This window comes from Coenobita brevimanus, chromosome 45 (genome assembly GCF_032717465.1).
Source record: "Coenobita brevimanus isolate Jiangsu-jjx chromosome 45, ASM3271746v2, whole genome shotgun sequence".
Classification (NCBI taxonomy): Eukaryota; Metazoa; Arthropoda; class Malacostraca; order Decapoda; family Coenobitidae; genus Coenobita; species Coenobita brevimanus.
The window spans coordinates 39,771,746-39,783,651 of record NC_136998.1 but is presented as its reverse complement, the minus strand read 5'-3'; the positions used below and the strand labels follow the sequence as shown (position 1 = coordinate 39,783,651).

The window sequence follows — 11,906 nt, the reverse complement described above, 5'->3', positions numbered from 1 at the left end:
ACTACTCTCTTAAATACCACTTAAGCTACTGTGGTCATGCTAGTCATCCTGTATCGCCACACGAGAGAATTACGTACGTCACCTCTACATATGCACATAAAGCCATCCTGTTTTTGTTTTTTTATCATCATCCAGACGCGTGCTTCCTGTCAGAGGGATGGTGTGTTTGTTTGCAGGGTCCTTTGTGTTTGTGGGGAGGGCCGTGTGCTTGCTGGGAATGTTTGTGCGTGTTAAGTGCAAGCAAGAACAAGGACTGGACGGATGCTGGCAGGGTGGCTGGAGTGACGCAGGCGCAAGTCTCCACCTCCGCTGTCTCCACCACACTCTCCCCTTTATTTCCCCTCCCTGGCCGGGCCCTCTGAAGCTGCACTCGGGGGACAAACACCAAACACTATACACCAACAAACACCAGTAAAATACCGCAAAACAAGCACTCCCTGATCGCTGGGAGAGCCATCAAACTGGATCAACTGCACGGGCCCATCTTGCCAGCACTGACTCAAGCAAGCTTATATAGTTTTTTTCCAGACAATTTTCTTTCCTCCCTGGCACCACTGCACTGACCTAACACCGGGATCAGCAGGAGGGAGCAGAGGCCAAGCAGGAGAGCAGTGGAGGGGTCGTCACTGCCACTTCCCCTCATTCTCACATCACACAAGCGCTGGGGGCCGAGGAGAGACAGGTTGGTGGAACGCGGCAAGGCTCCACGTACGGTCCTCACGCAGGGACGAGAGACACTGGCGCTCAGCTGGCCCTGTGGTGTATGTCCCAGCCTTCCCTGCACAGCCGCACTCCCGCCCTCCTCCGGCTCCTGCTCCTTCTGCTGTCCCTACTCCGGCATCCCGCACTCCTCTAACTACTCCTTCTACTCCTGTCCCTTGCTTATCTAATCTTAAATCTGTCTCTTGCAGTTTATTTACGAGTATTACTGTCGCTCTCCCGCCCTTCTCCTACTCCTTCTGCTGTTCCTACTCCAGCATCCCTCACTCCTCTACTCCTATCCTCGCTACTCTACAGTACTTTTAAATCTGCATCTAATACCGCCACCGCCAAATCGTCCTGTCTTTGTCAATTTTAGATTCTCAGGCCGTTCACTACTACTAGACCCATTCTCGACTTGTGAATTTGCTGCTTTCTCTCTCTCTCTCTCTCTCTCTCTCTCTCTCTCTCTCTCTCTCTCTCTCTCTCTCTCCTATCTATCTATCTATCTATCTATCTCTATCTATCTATCTATCTATATCTGTCTATCTATCTACTGTCACAGCCTCCAAAGACGAAAAGAACTTATAAAACCTAACCTGTCTTCGTGTCCACCTAGTTAAAATAATAACAATAATAATAAACCAGTCAACCAATAAATAACATTAAATTGGGAGTATCACGCTGACAAAAAAAAATAAAATAAAATAAATAAATAAATAAATAAAATGAAGCTAGTGAATTTTGGAGAGCAAGGCGGAAGTAAACACTGGATCAACTGACGGGTGTTATCTTATTTTCTCCTAAATATACCTCGCTTTCCTATCGCCTGTCACTCACTCATTCTCCCGTCACTCTAGTTTCACCGTCACTAGTTTCGGTTACTCTAGTTTCACCGTCACTAGTTTCAGTTACTCTTGTTTCACCGTCACTTGTTTCTGTTACTCTTGTTTCACCGTCACTAGTTTCAGTTACTCTTGTTTCACCGTTACTAGTTTCATTTACTCGTTTCACCGTCACTAGTTTCAGTTACTCTTGTTTCACCGTCACTAGTTTCAGTTACTCTAGTTTCACCGTCACTTGTTTCTGTTACTCTTGTTTCACCGTCACTAGTTTCAGTTACTCTTGTTTCACCGTCACTAGTTTCAGTTACTCTTGTTTCACCGTCACTAGTTTCAGTTACTCTAGTTTCACCGTCACTTGTTTCTGTTACTCTTGTTTCACCGTCACTAGTTTCTGTTACTCGTTTCACCGTCACTTGTTTCTGTTACTCTTGTTTCATCGTCACTAGTTTCGGTTACTCGTTTCACCGTCACTTGTTTCTGTTACTCTTGTTTCACCGTCACTAGTTTCGGTTACTCTTGTTTCACCGTCACTAGTTTCATTTACTCGTTTCACCGTCACTTGTTTCTGTTACTCTTGTTTCACCGTCACTAGTTTCTGTTACTCTTGTTTCACCGTCACTTGTTTCTGTTACTCTTGTTTCACCGTCACTAGTTTCAGTTACTCTAGTTTCACCGTCACTAGTTTCAGTTACTCTTGTTTCATCGTCACTAGTTTGTTACTCTTGTTTCACCGTCAATAGTTTCTGTTACTCTTGTTTCACCGTCACTAGTTTCAGTTACTCTTGTTTCACCGTCACTAGTTTCATTTACTCGTTTCACTGTCACTTGTTTCTGTTACTCTAGTTTCACCGTCACTAGCTTTTGTTACTCTAGTTTCACCGTCACTAGTTTCAGTTACTCTTGTTTCACCGTCACTCCAGGACCACCGTCATTAGTTTCGTCGTCACTCTAGGTTCACCGTCACCAGTCTCGTCGTCACTCTTGGTCCACCGTCACCAGTGTCGTCGTCACTCTCCACCGTCACTAGTTTCACCGTCATTCTAGTTTCGCCGTCGCTATTTTTACCAAACTTCCGTCGCCAATATTACTTCTCCAGCATCCTTCACTCTTAACACTTTCCTTCACTCTTAACATTCCTTTTCTCTCTTTTAAATCAGGTAACTCTTTTTTTTTTTTTCAATCTTGCATTTTCCTGCCAATTTTAATCTATATCTGGAGATTTTTTTTTTTTTTCGAACGGAAGGATTTAAAACTGACCTCCATTAATCCCTTCACTATTTGGGTCTCCTCCTAAACAAAAATAAACAAAAATAAAATCGCCCCCTTGTAGCCAAAATGAAAAAAGAAAACGGTACTCGGGATGATGGGATTAACAACAGATTCTCCCATATTGCTGCAACTCAGACATCCTTTACCCCTAAAAACATCCTCCCAAACCTTCCTACTCTGTCATTCACATTTAATACCATCACACCATTTTGACATCACTCTGACACCATTAAGTCATCCTGACACCACTCTAACACCACCACACCATTTTGACACCATCCTGACACCACTACAACACCCTGACACCACCACACCACTCTAATATCACCATAACCTCAGAGAAGTTCCTGGCTTGACACCAGAATACCTCCATCCTAACAGCATTTCAACACCACTACCGTGACACCACCATGACACCACCACTGTCACCTCTCCCTCACCATCAGCAGCTCCTACTAGTGTGAGTCAGTAGTGTGTATCGCCTGGTAGGAGTAACATCACCGTCCCCATCACTCCCACACTGCCTCACTCACTCTCTCACTTCCAACCTACTCCACACCACGTCTAGCTACTTCACACCGCGTCTTGGCACTCCATAGTACTTCACAACAGTTCAACCTACTCCACACCGCGTCTAGGCACTCCACGCTACTCCATTTCTCGTTCGAGGTTCTCCACAACACACCACATCATCCTATACTGCCATATTACACCTTGCCACTCCACACAACTTCACACATCTACGAGTACAAGTAGGTACTTTATACTTTTCAACACCTCGCCAAGACTACATCACACCATCTCCATCACTCCACACAATCCAATTCCACACCCTGCTCATCCTACCGTCCACTCCATTCCAATCCAATCCACTCTACACCCACTCATCCTTCCCCACACTCCACTCCACTCCACACTCGCTCATTCTTCCGTCCACTGTACCCCACTACACTAAACTCCACTCCACTCCATACTCCCCTCATCCTTCCACTCCACTCCACATCTCTTCCGTTCACTCCACACCAGCAGTCACCACCCCAAGTAATGTAAGTCACACCCAGTAACTCCTTGATCATCGTTGTTTACCACTTACTGTACGCTCACATTACTCTTCTGTTTGTACTCTAGCTAGCCTACTCTCTGTACTCTAATGTAGCCTACTTTACTCTCTTCTCTTGTACTCTACTCTCTACTGCTCTTTTCTACTGTACTCTACTCTTTTCTTTTGCACTCTGTTATCCTCTAATCTCCTCTGCATATATTTTACTCTGCGTGTACTCTATATTCTAATTTATTGTCTAAAAACAATATATAACTGGGTTTTGCTTAATTCTTTTCTTCTTTTTCCTCATTCTCTTCCTTAGTTTTAGTTTCATCATCATCGCCATCATCATCATCACCACCACCACCACCCCAATACCATCATCATCCCATCCACCTCTCTCTCACACATATCCTTCTACACAATCTCACTCTTTCCACAGCCAACCTCATGTTAACCTTTTATATGATTCACACTTCAAACAATTTCCACGCCACATTCCTCACCAACCCGTTCATCAATCCATCTATCCCTCCATGAACAGAATTCTTGGCAGTTTGGGTAATCTCTCTCTCTCTCTCTCTCTCTCTCTCTCTCTCTCTCTCTCTCTCTCTCTCTCTCTCTCTCTCTCAATTTGAAAACTAAGTCGAGGTTGTGTGAAATCTGATGTGAAATAGGACTGGTCTCCTTGGTTACTAGGCAAATCGGCCCTCCAATCTGACTATATTCGAAAGGGGTTGCGGATCTTCACCAGGCTGGAAGCAAACGACGTATAACTTCACTCCTATTATTTTTTTAAATGTTATTCTTGCCGCCTTCAAACGATTCACTGTGTGTGTGTGTGTGTGTGTGTGTGTGTGTGTGTGTGTGTGTGTGTGTGTGTGTGTGTGTGTGTGTGTGTGTGTGTGTGTGTGTCTTTTTCATGCTGCCAAACGATTTTCTGCTTAATTGTTTGGATATCCTCTGATTTTCTTGCTCCGTTCCCATAGCCCAATTCGACACGGTGTCTCTGTCAAACACCCCTCTTTCTTCTTACCTCCACTCTCTCCTAGATCCCGTTTCTCACGTATATATTGCAGCTCTCTCTACCTAATCACTGTAGTTTCTATTCCTTATCTCCCAGCACCTCAACTGAAGATAACCACATATACTCTCCAATCCTAACCCAAGTTCCTGTTAGCCTGTAATCACTCCCTCTTCTTTCATACATAAACACTTTCCTAGATTTTCATTTCTCGCACATACTGCCACATTTTCCAACAAGTCGGTACAGATTTTCGTCCTTATCTCTCACCTTATTCTCACATACACCCGACCACCAAGTCCTTGTCCGAACATAAACTCTCTTAGATTTCCGTTTCTCACATATATACGGGTATATTTCCAAATTTCTCTGTCAATATATATTTCCAAATTTCTTTATCAATCTTTCTAGCTTCTGCTGCTAATCTCCCAGAAGTCTATTTCTGTACAGATAAAAATTAATCATAAGGTTACCGAATGTTGCCAACTTCTAATCCTAACCTCCTTCTTACATAAATTCCATCCACGATTTCAGTTTCTCAGATACACTGTCAAAATTTCTCTACCAATCATTGTAGCTTCTTCTTCTAATCTGCCAGCATCTTATCAGCAGGCAAAGACGCAGAGGTCCTACTTATAAGGCCGGATTCTTGATACCCTTTAATAATCTGCCCTCCCTCTCCCTGTGTGTGTGTGTGTGTGTGTGTGTGTGTGTGTGTGTGAGAAGACCCTCTGGTGAATTGGCAAATCCATGTGATTGCGGGTGACATAGTGAGCGATTCCACACCAAGTTCGCAATACTACACTTTCACCCGCTAGCCACTCCACACCACTCCACTCTTCCCCACTCCATTCCACACCTCTCCACTCCAAATCTATCACTTCATTCCACATCTCACCACTCCATACTTCACTTCATTCCACACCACACCACTCCATACTTCACTTCATTCCACACCACACCACTCCACACTTACACCACTTCATTCCACACCTCACCACTCCACATTTCACTTCATTCCACACCTCACCGCTCCAAACTTCACCACTTCATTCCACACCTCACCACTCCACATCACTTCATTCCACACCTCACCACTCCGCACGTCACCACTTCATTCCACACCTCACCACTCCACACTTCACCACTTCATTCCACACCTCACCACTCCACACTTCACCACTTCATTCCACACCTAACCACTCCACACTTCACCACTTCATTCCACACCTCACCACACTTCACTCCACACCACTTTATTCCACACCTTACCACCCCACACTTCACTTCATTATACACCTCACCGCTCCACACTTCACCACGTCATTCCATATCTCAGCATTCCACACTTCACTTCATTCCACACCTCACCACTTCACATTTCACCACTTCATTCCACACCACCACTCCACACTTCACCACCTCGTTATACACCTCACCACTCCACGCTTCACCACTCCATTCTATATGCCCCACTTCATTCCACACACCTCCACTCCACACTACATCCAATTAATAAAATCCTCGCTATTCTACAGTATTCCACACTTCACCATTCCACATCTTACTATAACACTCTTCACTCCACTACTAACATCGCCTCTCTACTCCACGTCTCCACTCCACACTGCTCCTCTCCACAACTATCATCATCTCTGCTACACTTTTCCACTCGACACTGCTCCTCTCCACAACTAACAATCTCTTCTCCACATCTCGTCACTTTAAACTACTTCTACATATCTCAGTCCTTGCTGTTCCGCCCTGATCAAAAACTAACCTCGTCTTGGTTGTTTACTTCATCCCTTGTTCCTCCACTAATATTTCATCACCTAATTACTACCCTACGCTATTCCACAGGTCACTTCATTCCACAGTACCAAGTGACAGCGGAGTCATATATCGGTACCTCAAAGTTATTTAAAAAAAAAAAAAAAAAAAAAAAACGAAACGGTCAATTTTTTTTTTTTTTTTTTTTTAAGGCTATCGAATTCCAAGCACTAAAATCATAACAAAAATGCAGGACCCTCATTCTTTCAACGTCGAAAAAACAAGAGAAGAATAAAGAATAAAATAAAATGAAAGAAAGACTGAGTGAATGAACGAAAGAAAAAGGATGATTGCCCCCTGTTTAATGTAGCTTCCACGGGGTTCTGCGATCCACGACTGTTGTCAGCGCGCGAATGTCAACCAAACATGATGAGGTTATTGCCAGTTGCGTCACACGATGCGAAACTGAGGTTCCTCAAACTGTTGTACTGTCCATCATTTCTAACTCCTGCACTGTCTATTATTATTGTTAACACTGGTATGGCCTGTACTCTCACTGGCTTCGAAGTTCTCAACACTTCCTCCTTTGCGATATATTGAACTTAATATGCATAAACACCCTCTCTTATGTTAATTAAACAATGTACAGTATGTGGATATTAAAAAGGTATAAACAACACGCAAGATAACAAAGATGTACCTCGTCATGTCCAAAATAAATAGGAAATGGAGAAATGCTATCAAATCTGTGCTAACGTGAAGAGGTACGCCTCTATGACAACAAAGGGGCCTCTCACGGCTAGTAACTGCACCAATCTTTAGATAGCATGAGAGAGAGATACAGTATATGCTTATGTTACTCACCAGGTATAATGGCGAAGTGTGCAACGCCTCGAGAGAGTGTCGTCACCGTGGTCATCGTCTGCTTCCTGCTGCTGATGACACTCCATCCACCCGTCAAGGTCCACCTGATCCAGCACGCCAGTCACGGTTACCACGCCACGGCATCTCATACCGCCAACACCACCACTACCGCCGCAGTGAAAGTGCTGATGCTGCCGTTGGTCGGGGTGAGGTCCATTGGTGCTGACAGGGTAAAATGTAGCATTGTAAAGCAGGACGAGGAGCTCACAAGAAGCAGCATCAACACGAACACTCACAACAGCCTCAACATTCCCCAGGTGGAGAGTCAACAGACGCCACCACCCGTGGAACCGAAGCCGCTTCAGGAGTGCTCGGTACGCCGCCATCACAAACTCAGTGTAAACAAACCAGTTAACGTGATGAATTAACACATGACACCCTTGTTTACGAGTCAGACCTAAAGCTGTTATTTATACGCACATCCCTTTCATTTGTCACACGATCATCCTGCCAAAGAATGTAAGAAAACTTGCAACGAGTTCATATTGGCTAACTGCTCTTCCGAGTCACGCACTGCTTACTGCCGTTTTCGGATTTACCACTTCTGTTGTACACATTTTTTTACATTATCACTCTTTAACACGTAATTATTTGACAGGTGGAGGTTAAAATCCGGCCGTGCTCGTGTACTCGGCGCGTGGTAGCGAGAGTGGCGGCGCCGTGTCCTCCAGGGGGCGAGGAACTGCTGAGACGGGTGAAGGAGGAGTTCGGGGAGTCCACCTGCAGCGACCTGGCCACCTTAAGGGGCCCAGGACAGCAGGTTCTAGAGTTTGATCCATTGAATGCTATAATTTCCATGATCTTTATAAATTCATGTGACATTAACATGAGTAAAACAGAAAGTCATTGTACAGAAATTATCATCGTATCTACTGTGCCATATAGGGAAATATTTTTGTTTTTCAGCAGACATTATCACTCAGCTTGAACTTTAAAACTGTTGGAGTTTACTGGGTTTTGCAGAAAGAACAATGAACATGAGTAGATTCTTCACTCTTTTCATTTTCCTCCCAGAAAGCAAAAACGAACGACGGGAAATTGATCACTACAGGGTTCATAATAGCATCCTTTTATTCTGCAGGTGGTGAGTTTCTCTGTATTCGGCGCCTTCCCCAGCGATTATCACTCTGGAATTAAAAGACTAGTGCCGCGGATCAGGGAGGTAACTACTCCATTGCAGCTACTGTGTCCTTGATATAGGCTACCTTTCATCAGTAGGGCTGATCTGTGTCCCCATCCCTCTTTCTGAAAATAGAGCTTGACCCCAGCAGCTACCCAGTGAGTCTCGTCCCTTGTCTAGTTCTCCCTGTAAAAGTATATCTAAGCTGCGACAGGGAAACGACTGTAAATATTTGTAAATCCCACCCTTGTTTACGCTACTGGGAAGTTGTTCATACATTTACCCTCAAACGTATTAAAGTTTGTTGTTTAACGCTCAGGTCCCTACGTTTTGAAGGAGGTAAGTGGAATTGGTTGTTCCCATTTATTTATGTTGTGTGAATAGCTCCCAAACTGACCTCGAAATGCAGTAGAGGACTGGCACTTTTCTTACCCCTCGTAGGTGTACCCCGGGTGGAATGTACGAGTATATGTGGACAGCACTGGGTCCTCCCCCGCCCTGCTCACCTGGATGTGTTCCCTCGCCTGCCACCACCCACATCTTGACTTCTGTGACGTCACGCAGCTTCCCAGTGAGTCTCAGAGAGGGGGAGTGAACCCACAGTGAACCTCCAATTTTCTCCATAACCTAAATGTCACTTTAAGCTTTTGATTAAAGGAACTCTTCTTTGATTACAAATATTATTAATCATACCAGAAATAATAGTAATAATAGCAGCAGCAGCAGCAGTAGGATAATAGTAGTAGAAGATTAATACTCATTTTTGTCCTCTGCATAAGTTCCAGTTATATTTCTGTATAATGTGTTACTTCACAGTAATTTAAAAAGTCATAGATTTTTTGGCCTCTTTCTACATTTTCTTTAAGGACCAGTTTCTCACTTTATCCTCTTACTGCTTAATTACCTTTTTGCTGACCTGTCTACCTACCTCTTAGTGTAATACCTACTCCCTTGCTACTCTTCCTATGTACTTTACCTACCTACCTGCCTGCTTACAGCAGTGGAGGGTGTGTGGCAAAATGAGGGACAGGGGTGGCGGATGGGGGTTGTAGGGGAGGGCCTTGTGTCTCGCTATCTGGTCCGGGATGCTGACTCGCCCCTGCTGACTCGCGAGGTTCATGCCGTGCAGGAGTGGTTGGCCCAGGACACGGTCAGTTATCTTGCTATTATACTCTTACTGGTAGATTAATAGCTGGTCATTTTTTCAGCTGATTACTTGTAGTGCATACTGGAGTTTGGATTGTGAGGGCTTGAATGGGGTGAGTGTGGTCTGAGCAGCTGGACATGCTGCTGTTAGTTCTCCCTCTATCATTATTTTCTTTTTCTTACTGTCTGGACCCTACTCACCCCATCCTTAGTGAGAAAAATGTAGATGATGTTACAGGAAACATTATTAGTTAATCAATTATTCAGTTAGCTTGTTAATCAGCCATTCAGTCTTTCAGTCAATTTGTTTCAGTTAAAACGTCCATCAGTCCAGTAAACCATGTGTTTGTATGTTGCTCAGATATTAAGCTGACATAAATTCTTTAAAGTTCATTACCATACAATATAAGGTAGCTAAGGTACTGTATCAGCACTTAATTTGCATCCTGATGTTAAATAAACAGTATGATTGGGTCTGATAAGTTTGATCAATATACAGTACAGTAATTTCTGCATGTATGCAGTGTTACCATATTATGCGGGACCATCCCTTCCATGGTGTGGAGATGCTGGCAGGGCTGTGGGGCGGTTGCAACACCTGGCAGGGAGCTGTTGGGGCCAGGGTGGGGCGCTATGCTCTCTGTACACCTATGCAGGACCAGGCACTGCTCAAGGTACACATATAGTAATCATCAAAAAATCTCAATATTTTCTTTAAGAAACATTCATGGCTTATGAACTTTTTTTTTTTTTTTTTTTTTTTTTAAATCCAGTACTGTATACTGCCTTCAACTTAACTACATTAATCATACATTACTAATGCTTCGGTAAACATATACAAGGAGGAATGTACGAGCAAACATGGTGACTGTGGTGTTACAAAACAACAATAGCGTAAGTGAAATTCAAGAACAGGATATTTGCTGTATGTTAGTGATGTTAAAGGAGCCATATCATTGAATGTGGGCAAAATACAGTACGTGTGAAGTCACTTGGTAACATTGATAACATGTAGCAAAGATAGTTGTCAGGATATCAGAGGATGGTTTTAGACAAAAGATGATTGTTGTGATATCGATATATTACATCAATAGTCTTACACAATTGTGGTGACCATTTTGGTTACCACCATTTTGTGTACCTGCAGACACAAATGTGGCCAGTGGCAAAACTCAATGCAACAGTTCATGACTCCTACACATGTAGAAGGTTCCCAGGATCCCAACCTTTTCCCTCACAAAGGGTAAACTTCACTTTTGTGGGCCAGAGAACTTTGAGGAGTCGGTACCGCTGGGAACGAACCCACACCATCTGCCCTGCACACTGCCGTCCACCTCACCACCAGGACTGGCTGTACTGCTGAAGTCCACCAATAACAAAGTGTTTAATCCACTGAGCTCAGGAATGTCTTATTCATTTACACTTGCCATCTCCTATCATTTTGCTCAGCTTAAACTAAACTTTCCAAACTAGGGGGTTAGAAATAGTTGCAATAAACCCTATCAGTATGACACTTCGAACCATTTACTACGCTGGGTGGTACCCATATAACCAAGTTATGGCGCCTGGTGGTTCAGTGGATAATTAAGGCACTCCAATCAGATTGACCCTGTGCAGGTTTAAATCCAAGGGTGCTTGGGGTTTACTGCTAAAGTAATGCCACTCAATGATAAGTGAGGCTGGTCACTCTCATCTTAAATGTCAGGACCTGCCTAGCCCCAGGCTTATATGCTTCTCATAGGGCAACACAGGATTAGATGATGAATGAAAATTGAAAAAGGTCTAGTGGGATTAAAATATAAAGGACATCACCTAGATTCAGGGATTTAAAACCAAGTAAACCTTTGTCAATTATCCTGAACTGTCTTAACTAGAAAACAGTACACCAGCTAGTAGTCAGCATCTTCAACCTGACATTACATTCATACAGAAAGCATGTAATGTCACTAATGTTTAATGTACCAAGCAGCATACATTTCAAGTTCCATTGTAAGTCTAGTCCCACATTGTTATCTTGTCTAAATTTTTTTTTTTTTACGCCATCTCCCTTTTTTTCGATATGGGCTA

The 11,906-nt window shown here is 43.7% G+C and overlaps 2 protein-coding genes across 2 annotated transcripts in view; one reads left to right on the top strand and one right to left on the bottom strand.

The window, feature by feature from the left end:
• The window catches only part of Lrp4 (LDL receptor related protein 4), a 169,422-nt gene extending 166,839 nt beyond the window's left edge, over positions 1-2,583 (bottom strand). Inside the window, exons 1-2 of the mRNA XM_080271383.1 lie at positions 2,503-2,583; positions 565-829 (exon numbers count right to left, since the gene is read on the bottom strand). Coding sequence (XP_080127509.1) covers positions 565-829; positions 2,503-2,583 — 346 coding nt within the window. The remainder of the gene's footprint in view (positions 1-564; positions 830-2,502) is intronic.
• A 4,938-nt stretch (positions 2,584-7,521) lies between these two features.
• Positions 7,522-11,244, top strand: LOC145398507 (uncharacterized). The gene is made up of 7 exons (XM_080271382.1): positions 7,522-7,887; positions 8,172-8,333; positions 8,655-8,735; positions 9,135-9,264; positions 9,692-9,843; positions 10,364-10,513; positions 10,987-11,244. The coding sequence occupies exons 1-7, from the start codon at positions 7,522-7,524 to the stop codon at positions 11,200-11,202; spliced, it is 1,257 nt and encodes a 418-aa protein (XP_080127508.1). The 3' UTR covers positions 11,203-11,244.
• Positions 11,245-11,906: the final 662 nt, after the last annotated feature.

What these genes read in the sequence shown, in the direction of transcription:
- LOC145398507 (XM_080271382.1), top strand. Translation starts at nt 7,522, where the DNA reads ATGGCGAAGTGTGCAACGCCTCGAGAGAGTGTCGTCACCGTGGTCATC. An exon ending in TGACGTCACGCAGCTTCCCA is followed by an intron (nt 9,265 to 9,691) that starts GTGAGTCTCAGA and finishes GCCTGCTTACAG; the next exon opens with CAGTGGAGGGTGTGTGGCAA. An exon ending in AGGACCAGGCACTGCTCAAG is followed by an intron (nt 10,514 to 10,986) that starts GTACACATATAG and finishes GTGTACCTGCAG; the next exon opens with ACACAAATGTGGCCAGTGGC.